Source organism: Heterodontus francisci, chromosome 28, assembly GCF_036365525.1.
Source record: "Heterodontus francisci isolate sHetFra1 chromosome 28, sHetFra1.hap1, whole genome shotgun sequence".
Taxonomy (NCBI): domain Eukaryota; kingdom Metazoa; phylum Chordata; class Chondrichthyes; order Heterodontiformes; family Heterodontidae; genus Heterodontus; species Heterodontus francisci.
This window is the reverse complement of record NC_090398.1, coordinates 35,224,741-35,246,880: the sequence shown is the minus strand read 5'-3', so window position 1 is coordinate 35,246,880 and position 22,140 is coordinate 35,224,741. Positions and strand designations below refer to the sequence as shown.

The following is a 22,140-nucleotide window of genomic DNA, read 5'->3' as shown; positions in this document are numbered from 1 at the left end:
TCTCTCCCTCCCTCTGCCTCTCTACACCTCACTCACTTCGTCTCCTGCTCCCTCCCTCTCTCTCTCTCTGCCTCCATTCCACTCTATGTCGCTCTCTCACCCTCCCTCTATCTCTCTATGCCTCCCTGTCTCTCTCCCTCCCTCCTTCTCTCTCTCCATCTCTCTTTCTCTCCTTCCCTCTTTCTGTCTCTCTCTCCTACCCTCTCTGTTTCTCTATGCCTCCCAAATGTCCCTCTCTCTCTCTCCCTCCCTCCCTCTCTGACTCTCTATGCCTCTCTCTATGTATCTCTCTCTCCCTCCCTCTCTGCCTCCCTCACTTCGTCTCTCTCTATCTCTCTCCCTCCCTCGCTCTGTTTCTCTCTGCCTCCCTCTATGTTGCTCTCCCTCTCTACCTCCCTCTCTGTCTTTCTATACCTTCCTCCATGTATCCCTGTCTCTCTCTCTCCCTCCCTTTCTGTCTCTCTATGCCTCCCTCACTTCGTCTCCCTCTTTCTGTCTCTCTGTTTATCTCTCCCTCCCTCTCTCTGTCTCTATGTTTCCTTCTCTTCGTCTGTCCTTCCCTCCCTCTTTCTCTCTCTCTGTCCCTCCCTCTCTGTCTCTCTGTCTCTCTCCCCATCACTCAATCCATCTCTCTCTGTCTCCCTCTCTCCACCTGCCTCTCTCTTTCCCTCCCTCTCTGTTTTTGTCACTCTCTCACTCCATGCCCGTCAGTTTCCCTTGCTCTGTCTTTCGCTCTCTCTGTCTCCCTCTCTTCTCCCTCTCTCTCTCTCCCGCATCAACTCTCTGAATCTCTCTCTCCCTCTCCCTCTGTCTATCTCTCTCTCCCTCTCTCTGTTTCTGTCACTCTATCACGCCATGCTTCTGTCTGTCTCCCTCTCTAACTCTCTCTGTCCCTTGCTCCGTCTCTCTCTCTCTGTCTCCCTCTCTTCTCCCTCTCACCTCTCTCTCTGTCTCTCTATGCGTCCTTCTCTCTTTCTGTCCCTCCTCCCTCACTCTCTCTTCCTCTCCCTCCCTCTCTCTGGCTCTCTGTCTCTCGCCCACACTCTGTCTGTCTCTCTCTGCCTCCCTCTCTCTCTCTCTCTCTCTCACTCGTTCTCTCTCTCTCTCACTCTCTTTCTCTCCCTCCCTCTCTCTGTCTCTCTCCCACCCCCTCTCTTTCTATCTCTCTCTCTCCCACCCTATTTCTGTCTCTCTCTGTGTTCTGTCTCTTGGTCAATGTTAGATACAGAAGTGAGGGAGGCATGGAGAGTAGTGGTGAAGGTTGTTTCAGACTGAGGGAGGTGGAGAGTGATATCCCCCAGAGGTTCGTATGGGACCACTGCTCTTGTTCTGCCCTGTAAACCCAAGTCAGGTCATTAATATACATCAACATCAAAGGAGTGTGAGCTGTGAGGAGGATGCAGAGAAGCTCCAGTGTGATTTGAACAAGCTGATTGAGTGGGAAAATACATGGCAGATGCAGTATAATATGGATAAATGTGAGGTTATCCACTTTGGTGGCAAAAACAGAAAGGCAGATTATTATCTGAACAGCAATAGATTGGGAAAGGGGGAGGTGCAGCGAGACCTGGGTGTCCTTGTGCACCATCGCTAAAAGTAAGCATGCAGGTTCAGCAGGCAGTTAAGAAGGCAAATGGTATGTTGGCCTTCATAGTGAGAGAATTCGAGTACAGGGGCAAGGATGTCTTGCTGCAATGATACAAGGCGGGTGAGGCCACATCTGGAGTATTATCTGCAGTTTTGGTCTCCTTATCTGAGGAAGGATGTTCTTGCAGTGGAGGGAGTACAAAGAAGGTTCACTGGATTGAATCCTGGGATTGACGTATGAAGAGAGATTGGGTCAATTAGGTTTGTTTTCGCTAAAGTTTAGAAGAATGAAAGGGGATCTCATGGAAACCTGCAAAATTCGACCAGGACTGGACAGACTAGATACAGGAAGGATGTTCCCAATGGTGGGGACCAAGACCAGGGGTTACTGTCCAAGGAAAAGGGGTAAGCCATTTAGGACTGAGATGTGGAGAGATTTCTTCACCCAGAGAGTGGTGAACCTGCAGAATTCTATACCATGGAAAGCAGTTGAGGCCAAACCATTAAATATATTCAAGAAAGAGTTAGATATAGTTTAGTTTAGCGATACAGCACTGAAACAGGCCCTTCGGCCCACCGAGTCTGTGCCGACCATCAACCACCCATTTAAACTAATCCTACACTAATTCCACATTCCTACCACATCCCCACCGGTCCCTATATTTTCCCTACCACCTACCTATACTAGGGGCAATTGCTAATGGCCAATTTACCAAGTCTTTGGCATGTGGGAAGAAACCGATGCAGACACAGGGAGAACTTGCAAGCTCCACACAGGCAGTACCCAGAATTGAACCCGGGTCGCTGGAGCTGTGAGGCTGCAGTGCTAACCACTGTGCCACCCTTGGGATAATGGGATCAAGGGATGTGGGGAGAAAGTGGGAACAGGTTACTGAGTTTGAATGATAAGCCATGATGGTATTGAATGGCAGAGCAGGCTCGAAGGGCCGAATGGCCTACTCCTGCTCCTATTTTTCCATGTTTCTATAACACAAAATTTTGGAAATGTAGTAAAGAGAGAAGAGAATCACAGCAGACTTCAGGAAGCTATTGGCAGTCTGGTGATTTGGACAGACACATGGCAGGTTAACTTCAATGCTGAGTAATGTGAAGTAATGGATTTTTGAAGGAAGACTGTGGGAGAGGCAATATAAACTAAATGGTACAATGTTTAAATGGGTGCAGGAACAGAGAGTCCTGACGTTCTACCCACAGTACCTTACACATACAGGAGCAGGCAGTCTCTCTCTCTCTCTCTCTGTCTTTCCATTTCACTCATTTGAGTGCAGTGTAGATTTACCAGAATGATAACTGGACTCCAAAGGTTAATTACAAGATGATATTACACTAGCTAGGGATGTATTCCCTACAATTTAGGTGGATCAGAGGTGATTTGATCAAAGTTGTTCAGATATTAAAGGGAATTGATGGGGTAGCTTGGGTAAAACTATTTCGGTAGGTTGGGGAGTCTGGGACAAGTAAGCATAGTCTAAAAATAAGAGGCAGACATTTCAGGAGTGAAGCTAGGAAACACTTCTCCACACAAAAGGTGGTATTAGTTTGGAAATGTCTTCTGCAAATACTCATTGATGCAAAATCGATGGTTCCAGGAAACACCTCCTCCTCCCAGTCTCTGAGACACTGGCTCCTCACACTTGGATACCAATTGTTATTCTCTATCGCTGTTTATATTCTTCTGTCCTCCGTGGCTGGGACATTCTCAGTACCTGGCTGTTGCTGTTTGTGGGAAGATTTGCCTACAGAGGTTTTACAGGGTGTCTGCTCAATCTGACTATTGTCTGGATGGTACCATTATCGGCAGGGCACTGGGAAGACAGCCCCACACTGGAGACTGTACTGGAAGAGGCAGAGACTCATGCTGATGTCAAAGAGCTGAGTTATGAGAAAATATTGGATAAAACTGGCCTTCACAAACAGTGAAAGAGATGTCTGAGAGGAAATAGGAAGAAGTGGTTATCTGGGTGGAAAAAGGGAGTACGGAGCATCATCTGAAGCTAAACTGTGAAAGAAGGACAAAGGGAAACGGGTTCAGTTATAGGAGATAAACATCGGAAATCAGGAAGTTGTTCTTCAGGCAAAGGGTGATCAGTACTTGCAGAGAACTCCCATATAGAGCCGTGTAAACAGGCAAAACTACAGTAATCTCTTCAGAAATGATTGGGGCCGCAGTTGGAGTCTCAAGTCCCTCCTCCTCACTTAGCAACTAGGCAGCTGAAGACAAGGCCACCAATGTTGTAGTGAAGTAAATCTGTGGTTTGAAGATGAGGAAAGCAGAGTTCCTGCAGGGCTTTGGGGTGCAAGAGGTTGTGGCGATTGAAACGGACTATCCATGGATGGATCTAAACACAGGAAATGTAAATTGATATTTTTGCTGGACCAGGTGCACGGGCACATGAGTGAGGTTGGAACGGGCCTTGGTGCGCGTTACAAAATGGGCAGCAGATTTTGAGTTGGAGTTTACAGAGAGTGGTTGATGAGAAAAACAGTCAGGAAAGTATTGGAATAGTCCTGCCCGGAGATTACAGATACCTCAACGCACCTAAGAAAAAGTCCTTGTATGTTGGACCCTCTCACTCTACAGTCCGAGTCCAGCCTCACAATGGAGGAGCATGGATTGAAACTCGGTCAGGGAAATACCTTTAAGAGAGGGATTGGAAAACATCTCTCAACTGAACTATTAACAAAAACGAACAGACACCCAGTGACGTGTCAGAAGGAGTGATGCTGAGATTCTTCATATATTTGCGGATCATAATGAGCTGGAGGATGGGGAAAAGGATATTTTTAGGTGTAAGGACATGGAAGTTGACAAATAAGTTCTAACGTTGAATCCAGAGTGAGAATGGATGGGAACATCTGTTCAATAAGGGTGACAATGTTGGCCAGTTCAACAGGAATTAAGTTTTAAGATTTAGGTTTTCACAATATTGTTGTGAGTTCGTGTGACATGAATTCAGGATCTGTCTCCACTGCTCTGTGTGTTATTGTAGTTGAATGTTTATGTATGTGGGTTCTTTGTATCTGTGTCGAATGTTTCACTTTTGCCACAGGCTGAGCAGAAATACTGGGCCTGCCTGAGAAGGAAAAGGAATCTTTTAAAACTGTGTGTTTTTCACCTTAATCGAATTCCATTTGGGTCCGTGTTAATCATTCAAGAGCCCTGTCCTGCTGAGGAGAAAACAAGGGGACGGATGGCTTATGATCGCCACCACCTGCAGTGCCCTGGTCTGCCTGTGCCCTAATGTTCAGCAGGTTTCCATGTGTCAGCTTTAACAGTTTTACCCTCGTTTTCAATGACAAGGTCCAGAGTTCCAGTGCCGTCTATTTACATGGTTCAGACCAATATCACCCCGCCCACCCCAGTACCCTCCCCCACATTTCTCCATTAAGCAAACGGCAATGATGCAAATATAATTTAACATATTGACCTGCTGAAATGTTCACCGCTATTGAGAGGTTCAGCCAAAAATCGGAACCTGTGGTGCACCTCAATAGTCTCCAGAGGAGCGTACGATCCTGATACCACCAGTCCAACTGTAGTAGATTTTGAACTAATTACCCACAGCGTGCACAGATATTTATGTGCCTTGTGTTAAAGCTGTTATTAGTTGGTGCAAAGCCTTGTAATAAGCGGATCGGCCAATTAACTTTACAATGAGCAGAAGGATCTCAGCGAAGTTTGGGAGGCACAGAAGTTAATAAAGTGCCCATGTCAGATCTCAACCACAGTTCAGTGGCTTGCATGCCTTCAGTGAAAGTACTCGATGCTTCAGAATATTTCACAGAATAAAAACTAATTGAGGACTTAAAATTACAAAATAAAATCCAGAATCATTTGTTGCGAGCAACTTTAACATCTTGTAAAACATGTATGATGGTTCCAATAGAAATCCACTTACGGAGAGTTTTTCTTTTGAGCGATACCAGTTTAGCACATAGGAACATATCTAATTAGTTCCTTTCTGTCAGTGGTGAATATGCACTGCAGGACTTTTTTTATTCTTTCATGGTATGTGGGCGAGGCTGGCAAAGCCCGCATTTGTTGCCCATCCATAATTGCCTTTGAGAATTTGGTAGTGAGTTGCCTTCTTGAACCACTGTAGTCTATCAGTGCCTCTAGTGGGGGGAGAGGGTTCCAGATGTTTTAAGTAGCGGCAGTGCAGGAACAATACAGGATGATGTGGGACTTGGAGGGAAATATGCATGTGTCTGGTGCCCTTGTTCTTTCTCGGTGATAAATGTCATGGGTTTGGAAGATGCTGTCAAAGGAGGCTTGTCAGTTTGCCACAGGCTACCTTATAGATGGTACACATTGCTGCCACTGTGAAGCGGTGATGCAGTGAGTGAAAGCATAAGGTGGTTGGTAGGGATCTGATCAAGCAGGCTGCTTTTTCCTGTTTTTTGTCCAGTTTTTGAGTGTTGGTGCTGCGCTCATTCAGGCAAGCAGTGTATATTCCATCATGCTCCTGACTGGTGCCTTGTGGATAGGTTTTGGGGAGTTACATATTGAATTACTCACCACAGAATTCCAAGCCTCTGACCTGCTCAAGTAGCAACAGTATTGAAACAGTTTGTCCAGTTAAGTTTCCAGTCAACGGTAACTCACAGGATGTTGATGGTGATGCCGTTTAATACCAAAAGAAGATGGCTAGATTCTCTTTTCTTGTTGATGGCTATTGCCTGGCAATAGTGGGTCCGAATGTTACTTTTAACTTGTCATCCCAACCGTCAATGCTGTCCAAGTCTTGTAGCATGTGGACACAGACTGCTATACTATCGGAGGGGTTGTGAATGGTACTGTGAAATCAGCAGCGAACATCCCTACTTCAGATCTTATGATAGATGAAGCTGCTGAAGTTGGTTGGGCCTAGGACAATACCCAAACGAAATTCTTCAGTGATGTCCTGGGACTTAGATACTTGGCCTCCAACAACTAAAGTCATCTTTTTTTGTGCAATGTATGATTCCAACCAGTGGAAAGTTTCACCCCCGATTCCCTCTGACATGAATTTTGTTCAGGCTCCTTGACAACATTGGTATGGGCGGTGGGGCGAGTCACCTAACATATATTGGGAAACTAGATTAAATGATATAATGGTAGGCAGCAATGTCTAGTATGTGAAGAAAGAATGCGCAACCTGTAGAAAATATGTATACTTTTTAATGCATAAAGCCCACAAAGAAAAACATGGTCATCTATGGGTAACAAGAAGAGTTAAAGACAAAATTAGATCAGAGAAAGAGGCTTATGATTTTGTCAAAAAGAGTAGTAGGTCTGAGCAATTAGCAGAGACAATGGTTTTAGAAAAGGGAAAGCATGTTTGGTCAATGCTTGGGGTTTTTTTGTACTTGCAGCTCATTAGATGTATACTGTCGGCGTAGTACATTTTCTTTGAAAACGTTATTTGATATGGTGCGATATGAACGGTTATTATGCAGAATTAGGACTCGTGGAATTGTGGGGTAATATATTAGAATGCATTGAGAATTATCAAATGCACAGAAAAGAGAGAGTGGAATAAATCGGACTTTATGGGATGATTGCAACGAGCTGGGTACCACAAGATCAGTACATGTGCCTAGTTATTTATAGTCTATACTCAGAACCTAGATTAGAGGACTGAGTGTAACATGTCCAAGTTTGGATAAAAAGTTAGTTGACACAGTAAGTGGTGAGCAGGACAACAAGAGGCTTCAAAGGTATGTAGACAGATTGTGTGAGTGGTCAAGAACATGGCAGTTGTCTCACTCTCTTTGTAAAAATGAAAAGAAGGAAAATATTTTTTGATGGGAGAGTGACTGGGAAGTCTTTACAGACATAGTGACCTGAGTGTCCTTGTACATGAATCACTGAAACGTAACATGGAGGTACAGCAAGCAATGAAGAAGGTAAATGGAATTTTAGCTTTTGTGACAATGAATTGGACTATAAGAGTAAATAAGTCTTACTGCAATTATACAAGACATTGGTGAAGCCACATCTGGAGCACAGCGTGCAGTTAGGTCTCCTTACTTATAGAAGAAATAACTTCTCCTACAGTGAGTGCAACTAAGTTACAACAGATTGGATCCTGCGATTAGCAGATGGTCCTATGTGATCTATTCCAGAAAGTCAGTTGCTGAAGAATTGGGGCGGGACAGTGGTGCAGTGGTTAGCGCCGCAAATTCATAAGTGCAGTGATCCAGGTTCGGGTCCAGGAACTGCCTGTGAAGAGATTGCAAGTTCCCCCTGTGACCGCATGAGTTTCCTCCAGGTGCTCTGGTTTTCTCCCACATGTCAAAGACTTTCGGGTTGATAAGTAAATTGGCCATTGTCAACAAAGAAAATTGCCCCTCGTAGAGGTAGTTGGTAGGATTTGAAGGGAAGGTGGGGACATGAGAGGGGAAATTGGGATTAATGTAGGATTAGTGTAAATAGGTGGGTGATGGTCAGCACAGACTCAGTGGGCCGAAGGGCCTGTTTTGGTGCTGCATGACTCTATGATAGAAGCTGAGAAAATCGTTGCAGACTTCTCTATTTATTTACACAATTGCACATCAGAAGCATGCACCTCTGAACCCCCAAATCCAGTCTGTGTCTATTGATAGGGAGTTCAAGTGAATCCTCAGTTAATGCCCACCACCTGCATAAAATTAAACACAATATTCATACAATTAACATTATGAAGAGAGACTGAATAGGCTAGGCCTGTACACCCTGTGGATTATAAGAACGAGAGGTTATCTAATTGAAACATATGAAATTATTAAAGAGTTTGTCAGAGTAGATGCTGAGAAAATGCTTGCCCTGACTGGAGACTCCAGAATTTAGGAAACAGTCTCACAATAAGGCGTCGGCCATTTAGGACTGAGATGAGGAGAAATGTCTTCATTCCAACACTAATCAATCTTTGGAATGCTCTAATCCAGAGAGTTGGGATCCTCAGGTGCTGAGAATATTCAAGAGAGAGTTCAATAGATTATTGGTACGGATGGAATTAAGGGACATAGGGATAGTCCAGGAAGGTGGATTTGAGGTACAAGATCACTATAGTATTGTTGAATGGTGAAAACGGCCTACTCCAACTCACATTGTTCATTTAAACTTGAATTGTTCTGTGCAGTTTTTTTCCCCATGTGCACAGCCCCTTTAAATGTTTCAGAGCTGCTGTGCACAGGTATTATTTATGACAGAACAAGGCCTGTGTGGTACTGTTTAGGCTACTACGCAGCCAAGCAGATTATCGGAATACTGCCAGCTTCCATTTCTTATGTTCTGATATTACACGCTATCTGTTCTCACTGACCCACTCTTCCCAGGTTACAGTGCGCTCAGTTTGAAATTTGCTTTTCTGTTCCGTAAAAATCTGGTTGCTTGAGACTTCCACATTCTCACTCATGAAGATGAAATGTACCAGTGTCTGAAGACAGCAACTCCCATATAAGACCATCCTGTGTTAAGATCCAATTCAGTCATTCTCTAGTGTTTCTAACCCAGATCGCACTCTGACCCGGCTCAGCTCAAGCCACGGTGTTTTCTTTTAACCAGCACCATCCCTTGTTTTCTGGCCTATTTCCGTCCATTTCCCTGCAATTTATTACTCAGACAACAGCTTATATTGTGGCCCTGATCAGCTCATTCCTTGTGTTGTGGAGAAGCGCAGAAAAAGAAAGATTTAAGATGAAGAAGGAGGACATTCAGCCCATTGTATACATACTACCAGCAAAGAGCTGTGCAGTTTAATCAAAACTTATAGCTCTTGTTCCTCAGCTCTGTTGGTTCGAGCACCTGAACAGCGTATCCAAGTTGTTTTCAAAAAGTGTCTGATAGTTTCTGCCTCAGAAACCTGCTCAACAATAACCTGCTCAACGATGCTCTGTTTGGTTCAGTCAAAACCAGTCATTTCCAAACCTCATTACAGCCTTGGTCCAAACATAGCACAAGAGCTGAATTCCAGATGTGAGGTCAGTGTGACTACCCTTTGAACTCAAAGTAATAGTTAACTGAGTGTAGCATCAAGAATCTGTTGTAAAATTGAAGTCACTGGGAATTGGGGAAAACTCTCCACTGCCTGCAGTCATACCGAGCACAAAGAAAGATAGTTGGGGCTGTTGGAAGCCAATTATTTTACCCCTAGTGCACCGCTGCAGGAATGTGTCAGAAGTGGAGGTGTTCGCTGATGATTGCAGTCCATGCCTGCATAAAGAAAAACCTGGACAACATTTGGTCTTGCGCCGAAAAGTGGCAAGTAAAAGTGCCACAAATGAACTAGGCAATGACCATTTTCAGAGAGACAGTCTAACCATCTGCTTTTGAAAATCAATGTAATTACTGAAATTATTCAGGAGAATGATTCTGTGGGTGAAGAACTTCAGTTATGCGGATATGTTGGAGAAGCTGGCTGTGTTCCCCTTGGAGAGCAGATTAAGAGGCGATATGATAAAGGTGTTCCAAACCATGAAGGCTCGGGACAGCGTAGATAGGGAGAAACTTTTCTTATTGGCCATGTTACCAGAACCAGAGGACACTGATTAAAGGAGAATGGCAAAAAGAACCAGAGGCGACATGAGGAAAAAGTTCTTTGCACAGCACGTGGTTAGGATCAAGAATGCTCTGACTGAGAGTGTGGTGGAGGCCTTCAAATAAATGTACAAATATCAGGGCTACAGGGAAAAGGTCGGAGAGTGGGACGAGGTGAGTTGCAGTTGCACAGGCCAGGACAGACATGAATGGACGAATGACCTTTTCTGTGCTATAACCATTCTATGATTCTATGGTACCATTGTGGAATTCACAAGCATCAACATCCTGCGGGGTTATCATTGACCAGAAACTTAACTGGAGCTGCCAAAGTATAGAATACTGTCCACTTTCCTGGATGATTGCTGCACCAATCACACTCAAGAAGCTCGACACCATTCATGAAAAGGCATCCCACTTGATTGTCACCCCATTCACCATATTAAACACATAATTTCCACCATGAGCGCTCTGTAACTTCAATACGTACCGTTAACAAGAACACAACAGCACATCAACAAGTAAATATTTGTTCTCGCTTGCCCCAACTCCTGTTTTACTTGCTTAAAACCTTTTACATTTCTAATATTTGTCAGTTCTGAAGAAGGGTCACTGACCTGAAATGTTAACTCTGCTTCTCTCTCCACAGGTGCAGCCAGACCTGCTCAGTATTTCTAGCATTTCTTGCTTTTATTTCAGATTTCCAGCATCTGCAGTATTTTGCTTTTATATTAGCATACTAACAAGGATACTTCAATAACAAGAATTAACCCCGTCACCTGTAATGTCTAGAAGTACAAATTCGTCCAGTGCATGGGAACAACATCACTTCCAAGTTTCCTTCCAAGCCACACACCTTTCATTCACTGTCATTGGGACACAAATTAAGGAACAGGTCCTCGAGCATCATAATCTCCGGATTACTGCCCGAGCCACGTGCAAATTGGTTTAGGGATAAGAATATTAGGGAAGTAAACACGTGGCTAAGGGAGTGGTGTGGGAAAGATGGGTTCCATTTCATGGGGCATTAGCATCAGTTTTGGAACCGGGGGGATCTGTACCGATGGGACGGTCTCCACCTGAACCGATCTGGAACCAGTGTTCCAGCGAAACGGATAAATAGGGTGGTCTCTAGGACTTTCAACTAGTGACTCGGGGGGAAGGGAAAGGGAAAACGACAGGGAGTATGATGATAAATAAAACGGTAAGCAGCAGGCTAACATGTGTGCAGGAGGATTTTAGTTCAAGGCAGACGATGAAAGAAGCAGAAAGGAAGGATAATTCAGGAGTTATTATTAGAGATGTTGGGAATCATGAGGGTAAGAAAGCTAGCATAAAGGCACTTTACCTGAATGCTCATAGCATTCGTAACAAGGTTGATGAGTTAACGGCACAAATCATCACGAATAAATATGATTTGGTAGCCATTACAGAGACATGGTTACAGGTTGGTCACGACTGGGAGTTAAATATCCAGGGGTACCAGACTATTTGGAAGGACAGACAGGAAGGTAAGGGAGGTGGTGTAGCTCTGATACTCAAGGACGACATCAGGGCGGTGCTGAGAGATGATATAGGTTCTATGGAGAATGAGGTTGAATCCATTTGGGTGGAAATTAGAAACTCTAAGAAGAAAAAGTCATTGATAGGCGTAGTCTATAGGCCACCAAATAATAACATCACATTGGGATGGGCAATAAACAAAGAAATAACTAATGCCTGTAAAAATGGTACGGCAATTATCATGGGAGATTTTAATCTACATGTAGATTGGTCGAACCAGCTCAGTCATGGTAGCCTTGAGGAGGAATTCTTTGGGTATATCCGTGATAGTTTTCTTGAACAGTATGTAATTCAACCGACGATGGAGCAAGCAATCCTAGATCTAGTACTGTGTAATGAGACAGGAATAATTAATGACCGCATAGTTAGGGATTCTCTAGGAAGGAGTGATCACAGTATGGTTGAATTTAGAATACAGATGTAGACTGTGAAGATAAAATCCAATACCAGGGTCCTGTGCTTGAACAAGGGGGAACTACAATAGAATGAGGGAGGACTTGGCTAAAGTAGACTGGAAACAAAGATTTTATGGTGGGACAGTTGACGAGCAGTGGAGGACTTTCAAAGCAATTTTTCAAAGTGCTCAGCAAAAGTATATTCCAGTGAAAAAGAAGGACTGGAAGAAAAGGGGTAATCTGCCATGGGTGTCCAAGGAAATAAGGGAGGCTATCAAATTGAAAAAGAAGGCATACAAAGTGGCCAAAAGCAGCATGAAACTAGAAGATTTGGAAAACTTTAAAGGTCAACAGAAAGCTACAAAAAAGAGCTATGAAGAAAAGTAAGATGGAACATGAGAAAAAGCTAGCACAGAATATAAAGACAGATAGCAAAAGTTTCTATAAATATATAAAATGAAAAAGAGTGGCTAAAGTAAACGTTGGTCCTTTAGAGGATGAGAAGGGGAGTTTAGTTATGGGATATGATGAAATGGCCGAGGCATTGAACAGGTATTTTGTATCGGTCTTCACAGTGGAGGACACTAATAACATGCCAGTAATTGACAAAGAGACGAACGTAGGTGAGGATCTGGGAACAATCATTATTACGGAAGAGATATTGTTGGGCAAGCTAATGGAGCTAATGATTGATAAGTCTCCTGGCCCTGATGGAATGCATCCCAGGGTACTAAAAGAGATGGTGGGAGAAATAGCAGGTGCACTGACGGTAATTTTCCAAAATTTGCTGGACTCTGGGGTAGTCCCAGTTGATTGGAAAACAGCAAATGTGACGCCACTGTTTAAAAAGGGAGGTAGACAAAAGATGGGGAATTATAGACCGGTTAGCTTAACCTCTGTAGTGGGGAAGATGCTTGAGTCTATTATCAAGGAAGAAATGGCAGGGCATCACGATAGAAATTGTCCCGTTGGGCAGACGCAGCATGGGTTCATGAAGGGCAGGTAATGCTTGACGAATCTTTTGGAATTCTATGATGACATTACGAGCAAGGTGGACAATGGGGACCCAGTGGATGTGGTGTACCTAGATTTCCAAAAGGCCTTCGACAAGGTGCTGCACAAGAGGCTGCTGCATAAGATAAGGATGCATGGCATCGGGGGTAAAGTATTAGCATGGATAGAGGATTGGTTGACTAACAGGAAGCAGAGAGTGGGGATAAATGAGTGCTATTCTGGTTGGCAATCAGTCACTAGTGGTGTGCCACAGGGATCGGTGTGGGACTGCAATTATTTACAATTTGTATAGATGATTTGGAGTTGGGGACCACGTGTAGGGTGTCAAAGTTTGCAGATGACACTAAGATGAGTGGCAGAGCAAAGTGTGCAGATGACTGTGAAACTTTGCAGAGGAACATAGATACATTGAGTGAGTGGGCAAAGGTCTGGCAGATGGGATACAATGTTAATAAATGTGAAGTCATTCATTTCGGTAGGAGTAACAGTAAAAAGGATTGTTACTTGAATGGTAAAAAGTTGCAGCATGCTGCTATGCAGGGAGACCGAGGTGTCCTTGTGCATGAATCGCAGACGTTTGGTCTGCAGGTACAGCAAGTAATTAGGAAGGCAAATGGAATTTTGTCCTTCATTGCTAAAGGGATTGAGCTTAAAAGCAGAGAGATTATGTTGCAGCTGTATAAGGTACTGGTGAGGCCGCACCTGGAATACTGTGTGCAGTTTTGGTCTCCTTACTTGAGAAAGGATATACTGGCACTGGAGAGGGTGCAGAGGAGGTTCACTAGGTTGATTCCCGAGTTGAGGGGGTTGGCTTATGAGGAGAGACTGAGTAGACTGGAATTATATTCATTGGAGTTCAGAAGAATGAGAGGGGATCTTATAGAAACATATACAATCATGAAAGAAATAGATAAGATATAAGTAGAGAGGATGTTTCCACTGGCAGGTGAAGATGGGACAAGAGGGCATAGCCTCAAGATTAGAGGGAGCAGTTTTAGGACTGAATTAAGAAGGAACTTCTTCACCCAGAGGGTTGTTAATCTATGGAATTCCTTGCCCAGTGAAGTAGTTGACGCTTCTTCAGTAAACATCTTTAAAGCTAAGGTAGATATCTTTTTGAACAATAAATGAATTAAGGGATACAGTGGGAGCTCGGGTAAGTGGATCTGAGTCCACGAAAAGATCATCCATGATCTTATTGAATGGTGGAGCAAGCTCGAGGGGCCGGACGGCCTATTCCTGCTTCTAGTTCTTATGATCAATCCTGGAGCTCCCTTCCTAACAGAATTATAAAGTACCTTCACAAATGGACTGCAGCCATTCAAGAAGGTGGCCCAGAACCACCTTCTCACAGACAATGAGGAATGGTCAGCAAAAGTTGGGGTTTCCAGCCACATCCACAGCCCTGAATGAATAAAAAATCTGACCAGTTTATAACCACGGGTTTCATTGCTGTTTTGATTAAAGCTGAGCATCCTTTGATGCTGATTTATAGTGATAAGTTAATTGGCTGGACAACTGCCGTTACTTTTTTTTATAAGTAACTCCAGCCATCTGTGTTTGGCTACTCAATTGCGAGATAATTTTTTTTATATGTGTTAATGTCTATTAAGCTCCTGTGTGTCCAACTTTAACTTTCAGTTCCGATTTATGACCGTTTAATTTGCTTCGTGCATGACTTAGGGTTTGGATTCATCTTTCTCATTTGTAAGAAATTCTCTCACGCTGGAGCTGGAGGATGACTTAATCAATGATTAATAAATTACATTCTTTCTGATCGGAACTGGGTTGAATACAACAGAGATTGTGAACGGAGTCAAACATCATTCAGCCCTTCACCTACACTGGGAGGTAACCATCCCAACCCAACCTCCTCCCAACAATTCCAGACAATTCCTTAATCAGGAGTTAGAGGAGGAAATGTAGGATACGTCTGAATTTTCAGCTGTTATCTTTCAGGATAGCAAAACTCAGCTTTCTTACAACAGTATCTCAACAATACAGGATAATACCTGGATTCAAGGCATAATATATTCCATTCACCTGATGCTGTGTATGGATTTGGTAAACATAATATAACAAGACTTGTTCCATTTGAACTTCAATAAAGTTCAGCTAAATGAACTGTCAGGTCTTTTTTTTACTTGTGGGACAAGTGCCACAGACTAACCCGTTACAAACTGTCAGGATAAAATGGCGCATTTCAAGAATAACGTTAAGTATAAGAATTTTCATTCGCGCCTTCTGCACTGAACTATATGTCGTGACAGGAATATTCCATTTCTAATTTCACATTTTGTAGACCGTTATGATTGAACTCTTTGTCACAGTGATGAATTTGAGAAAAGAACTTTGTCCATCTCCTCATATCTTAAAACCAGCATTCAGCTGAAGGAATTCTATGCTCTAAAGACATAAAGTGCAATTTAGGATAATTTTTTCAAACATGGAATCGTGAATTCCAGGAATATTTGCAAATGATGCGTAATTATGGGATGGAGTGGCAAATCTGGCACTGCACAGAGAGGTCATTACATATTGAAAGTAGGCTATCAACAAGTGGCAACCTGGAAGGTAAGGGTGGCCATTGAAGCTCTGACATCTTCTTATTAACAGATTATTAAATATGTTTTGTTGACTAGACTCTCAATGGGAATGAGGGTACCTTAGAACAAAATTCGCAAAATACCACATAGGTAACTTATAAAACCATTGATATCTTCTCGGCCTCCTCCTGAAGTCCTCAGCATCACAGATGCCAGTCTTCAGCCAATTCGATTCACTCCATGTAATATCAAGAAATGACTGGAGATACTGGATATTGCAAAGGCTGTGGGTCCTGACAACATTCAGGCAATAGTACTGAAGGCCTATGCCGCAGAACTAGCCGTGCCCCCAACCAAGCTGTTCCAGTACAGCTGCAATATTGGCATCAACCCATCAGTGTAGAAAACTGCCTGCTATGTAGTGTACACAAAAGCAGGACAAAGCCAACCCAGCCAATTACCGCCCCATCAGTTTGCTCTCAATCATCAGTAAAGTGAAGGTGTCATAGACAGTGCTATCAAGCGGCAGTCGCTTAGCAATAACCTGCTCAGTGGGGCTCAGTTTGAGTTCTGCCAGGGCCACTCAGCTCCTGACCTCATTATAGCCTTTGTTCAAACATGGACAAAAGAGCTGAAATCAAGAGGTGAGGTGAGAGTAACTGCACTGAACATCAAAGCAGCATTTGATAGTTTATGGCATCAAGGAACCCGAGAAAAACTGTCATCAATTGAAATCATGGGGGAAAACTCTCCGCTGGTTGGAGACTTATCCAGCTCAAAGGAAGATTGTTGTGTTTGTTGGAGGTCAATCATCTGAGCTCCAGAACATCACTGAAAGAGTTTCTCAGGGTAGTGTCCGAGGCCCAACCATCTTCAGCTGCTTCATCAATGACCTTCATTCAATTATTAGGTTTGAAGTGGGGATGTTTGCTGATGATTATATAATGTTCAGCACCATTCACTCTCCTCAGATACTGAAGGAGTCCGTGTCAAAGTGCAGCAAGAGCTAGGCAATATCGAAGCTTGGGCTGATAAGTGGCAAGTAACATTCGTACCACACAAGTGCCAGGCAATGACCATCTCCAACAAGAGAGAATCTAACCATCTCCCCTCGACATTGAATGGCATCATGATCACTGAATCTCCCACTATCAATATCCTGGGGGTTACCATTGACCAGAGACTGAACTGGAGCAGCAACATAATTAGTAAGGCGACAAGAGCAATTAGGGATGGGCAATAAATACAGGCCTAGCCAACGATGCCCACATCCTTTGAATGAATAAAGGAAAAAATATTCTGGGTGGGATTTGGTCCTGTCCTTGACGCTGTATTTCTGTACTGGGCTCTTGGATTACAGAATTGTTATCTTTCCACAGACACTTATTTCCTCTGCTTCAAATGCACATATAATTTCCCCCTAACTATTTTCTGAAGCAAAACATTCTATTCTTCCGCAACCTTTGCCTGAAGAAGTTTCTACTAACTGCTCTGCTCATTCCCTTTGTGACCATGTTTAATTGATCATCTTTACCACCAACAAACCAATTCAGCAGAATACTCTCCCTCTTCATTTCGCATAAACTGTTAGTAATACTGAAACCCTGTCTTAGATTTTGTCTTAGTTTTCTGTCCTCCAGTGTATATAGCTGTCCTGTTTCTCGTCCTCAGTACGGTTTTGATTCCTGGCATCATCCTATTGTATCTACACTGTCTGATCTCTGTATTTAATGACCTTTCCAAAATGAGGGACCGAAGCTTTACCTGGTAGTCTAACAGCGGCCTTAGCAGCTTTTTGAAAAGAATTATCATCACTTGTTTACTCTTGTAATCCTTTCCAACATTGTTGTTTTTTTTTTTCTTGTGGACTTTACACCAGGAAAGCCTTTGTTCTCTCAAATAGGCATTTGTGTCCCTAGAGCTTGTTGTTCATCCACACCCTGTAGCTCCTTTTCATTGAGACCCTGCTCCTATTCTTTGGTGTTCCTGGCAGATTGAAGAGAGATGAAAGATGAAAATGTTGCATCTGATTCAAACTCCCTGGTATTTATTCAATTATTATTTGGAAGAATGTGCAAATGTATAATAAGCCGATAATTACCAAAGATACTTTCAGACTGTCTGCAGACGTTCTGCTAAACACCAAATACTTAATATCATTTGACATTTTTGACACTCTGGCAGACTTTATTTTACAGATAATTTTCTTCCAATGTAATAGTTAATAATCTTATGACAAATTATTCAACATTACATTTCTTTAGCATTCGGTTTCGGAAACTGATTGAGACAGAATAGCAATACTGTTGCTCAGGATGCTGTTACGGACTGCACAACAAAACAGTAGGTTCTCCCTATGATGAGTGAGAGACACAAGTCAGTGTACAATCGACATTTCAATTCAGTATCTGGGCAAAAGAGGTGAAACGTCACATTGATCAGTGTCGAGTTCTGACAATTTCCTCCACTTGAAAACTTATCATGTGACAAGATCCCGGTTCCACTTGTCAATGAGGAATGACATCTGACAGTCAGACCCACACTGGCAATATTTACACCAAGCTTCCCAGAATATTACCAATGGGAATGGTTGCAGGACCTTTGTTTCTGCACCAAATGAAGGTTTATTGATGAAATAAACTGGCGCGCCCAATCCCAGTATCTCGTATATAAGGTGGTTCCCTCTCTTAACCACATGCATGACGCCACTGCAGAAACCCATGATTGTTATCTTTGAAACGTGAACTTGAAATGTGCTGAATTTACAGGAATAAATTATGTTTACTCAATGGACGAATGTAATGCTGACATCGAACGTGTGCTGCAAATGAAAGAACTGTGCACACAAGAGCTAATCTACTTTTCACATTACCGAAAAAGAAGGACGCTGGACGATGGGAAATGTGTTCAACTTGACCTTCTGATGTGAATAAACTTTCTTTATTTGTATCTGCGTTTTCTAACTAATCTCAAAATCACTGCCCAGGGAGATTTCAACACATTCTTCAGATCTTCTCTGAATTTCCTCTGAGTCGCTACATAAATACATGGGTTTTGAATACAACTCAAATACTTAAGACAAGTTCCAGTTTCATAGGCGATATATCCAGGGGCTGTGCGGTCACCTCGGTAATAATGGGTGTCGGTCAGTCTGGTCGCCACTAAACTCACGGCAACTGTCAGCCACAATAGTAGAAAACAGCCCGATACAGTGAACAATAAAATAATGGATTTTCTTCGGTTCTCCATTTCTGAATCACTGCGATTCTCATTCCTGTTACCCCGGAGTTTCCTGCGGGTTCTATTGGCCACTAAAATACGTCCAATGGTTGAACAATTAAATGAGACAATTAATGTAAAAGGAAGCCAAACGACCCAGGCGCTGTGAAACCAGATCCACGCTGTACTGAGTGGTGAAGAAAAAAATTCCACGCTTTCCCGACAGCCCCACTGCACTTTGTTGATTATTTGCTCAGGTTCATAGGCAAAAAAAAAGCGAATGTTCTTCAAAAAACTCAAGAAACAGAACACTGTTATAACCAGGCCTGCAGTTCTTTCTGTACAATATCTTGCTTTCAACTTCTGGAAGCAGACAGATACAAAACGGTCAAATGTGAAGGAGACTGTGAACCAAACAGACAAATCTAAGTTAACATTACCTATGTATATAATAATCCGACACACGGTAGTGTAAGACAGGAATGAAAGTGGAAATTGATAGTTGAAAATACGTCCCACTATTACGTTGATGAACACAACCAGGAGATCTGCTGTTGCCATGGCCACCATATAAACAGAAATACATTTGGACAGATCGCACTTTCTTCGGGAGAGAATCATAATTGTCACCAAGTTCACTGTAAGAAAGAGAGATGAGACAAATAATGTTTTAGTGGCTATTTGAAACATCCATGGTGATATCTCTTGACAGCATTTTACTACATACTGCGTGATAATATGGGATTAGCTGTGGAGCCATTACCTGGGAAACCTGACCACATATTTAAATGAGCTGCTGTAGCGCTCACTCTACACGGGTGACACTTGATTCTTTGTATAGGATCTTCAAAGAACATTGTAACATCAGTAAGGCTATCAGATTAAGGGAAACAGAGAAAGTGTGGACACCCAGTTCAACGTCTGTTTCAGTAAGCAGCGACTGTGTAATGCTGACACCGGGGAAACACGCTTTCTTATTCAACGTGTGGTCTAAACAGGGAGATAGTCAACACATATTACGAATTTATAATGGCTCACCAGGGACACCCACGGCTGCGATAATCGGGTAGTAAATGTCCTTCATCACCAGAATGGCTGGTTTCCCCATTTTATGTAAGAATAGATGAATCCTGTATGAGGTGAAAGACTGCTCCAGGTCTGAGCTTATGCGGGGGAACCTATATTTATACAGACATTTATCCTCCAAGGAGTTATTCAGCTTTAATCCTAATTAACATTAGCTGGTGTCACTTAACAAATAGATGGAGCAAGTATTTTTTTCTTGACAATTTAGAATTAGCGAAACAGTTAACGCTAAGACAGATTTGAAAACACAAAGTTAAAATACAAAATTAATACATGAATGTGGATCCTATTCCCACAGGATCAGCTAATGTAATGTAACTCTGTCAGAATGAATCATCCCGAAACTGCCCTTCACTCTAACACATTGATTCAAAACCTGACGATCAGGCAGCAGAAGAAATCCTGCAACATTTGTGATGAAAATAGTCCTTCAACAATACTGGTGATTTTAATCTTCTGATACTAGTGGGAGCAGTACATCATGTACACAGGGATCTGTGTGCCTTTTCTTTCTGCAGTTATACCATATTCACACTAGGGGTGGCCATATTCCTCAAGTGCTCGTGGTACCCTTCAATTATGCGAGAAGTGAGCAGGATATCACTGTAATAGTGGTTTAACGTCACCTACTCTAGAGGTGACCAGGTTCCTCTGAGACTAATTGCACTTATGATTACAATAAATGTGTCCATCTTCCTCTGTAGTAGTGGTACCAACACTTAGAGGAGATGTGATCATCCTGCTCCAATACCAGTGGTTCCCTACACTTACACTAAAGAATATAGCCCTTTTCTGAAACTCCTGATTCCCTTTATTTACCCTAGACATGGCCACTGGTGCTAACGCTAAACTTCTATGAGATAAAACAATACTCCTCTGGTACTTGTGCTCATCTACAATTGCAATGGCGGTAACAGAGCTTCTCCATGACTAATAATTCCTTGCACTTACATAAGTACAAAAGCACATAGGAGCTTTCAATGATAGCGCTCCACAATCCTGTGGCGTACACAGTTCCAACGATTCACAACTCTGTGAGTGAAGAAATGTTCTGCTTCAATGAGATCAATTTACACAGTCTCTCATCATAGGACAACACACTCATCCCAGGAACCAAAATAGTGAACTATCACTGTAGTGTTTGCAAAACATGCATATTCTCCCTTAGATATGGAGACCAAAGCTGCACAAAGTACCTTAGGTGTTGACTCGCCAAAGCCCTGTACAATTGTAGCAAGGCAACTTTATCATAGATGCAGTAAAGGTCAAACATGCCATTTGCCATCCTAAATGCTTGCTGTTCCTGCATGCTTTTTTTGCACTCATTGTACGAGTATCGCTACGTCCATCTGAACATCAAGATTTAGAATTTTCTCACCTTTTAAAAATCATCTCTTTTTCTTACTACCAAAGAGAATAACGTCACACTTCTCTGAATTTTACTCCATCTGTCACCACGTTGCCCATTTACTTAAAAACAAAATACTGTGGATGCTGGAAATCTGAAATAAAAGCAAGAAATGCTGGAAACACTCAGCAGGTCTGGCAGCATCTGTGGAGCGAGAAGCAGAGTTAACGGTTCAGGTCAGTGAACCTTCTTCAGAACCCCAGTTCTACTGCTTACCATTTTGTTCCTAAATCTTCGAAGAAGTCAGACAGTAGATCATGCACCTTAGCTAAAAAATAACGATCTTCATACATAGTAGCTATTAGTTGTAAAAAACCTAGCAATGACAATAACAGGTAATTGATAGGCAGTTACTGCATAAAATTAATAACAATTTAAAAATGAAGCTCAGTGTTTCAACGCACTTCAGTATTAGTTTGATTGCTGATAATCAAATTGTAGTCGAGACCATTTTCGGAGACTTCAATGGAAATGACATTCGGGTGGTGTGTAAGGTGGGCGGCTGACCCGCCGCTGCCCATTTTGTATCATTACCCAAACGAATTTCTATTCTATTCTTTGTATTGACAGTTGGCAATATCTCCAGAGCTTATTCTGTATCATGCTTTTGAGAGGCGTCTTTCAGCTGATCTTCTTCTAGCCCTGGGCTGTTGTTGTTAGTTTCCGGAATGTTGGCTTGACAAGGCTAGAGTTTGTCGCCAATCCTCTGCTCCTCACTGAATCCACCATTTGCACTGACAAATGTACCTGTTGTGTTGCAACATTCTTATGACAGATAATCGTTTGTGTTGAAGTAGGCTC

General features: G+C 42.7%; 1 protein-coding gene across 1 annotated transcript in view; it reads left to right on the top strand.

Moving 5' to 3' along the window:
- LOC137345209 (probable G-protein coupled receptor 139) overlaps positions 1 to 18,555 on the top strand; it is a 40,678-nt gene extending 22,123 nt beyond the window's left edge. Inside the window, exons 3-4 of the mRNA XM_068008673.1 lie at positions 15,546 to 15,654; positions 18,395 to 18,555. Coding sequence (XP_067864774.1) covers positions 15,546 to 15,654; positions 18,395 to 18,555 — 270 coding nt within the window. The remainder of the gene's footprint in view (positions 1 to 15,545; positions 15,655 to 18,394) is intronic.
- Positions 18,556 to 22,140: the final 3,585 nt, after the last annotated feature.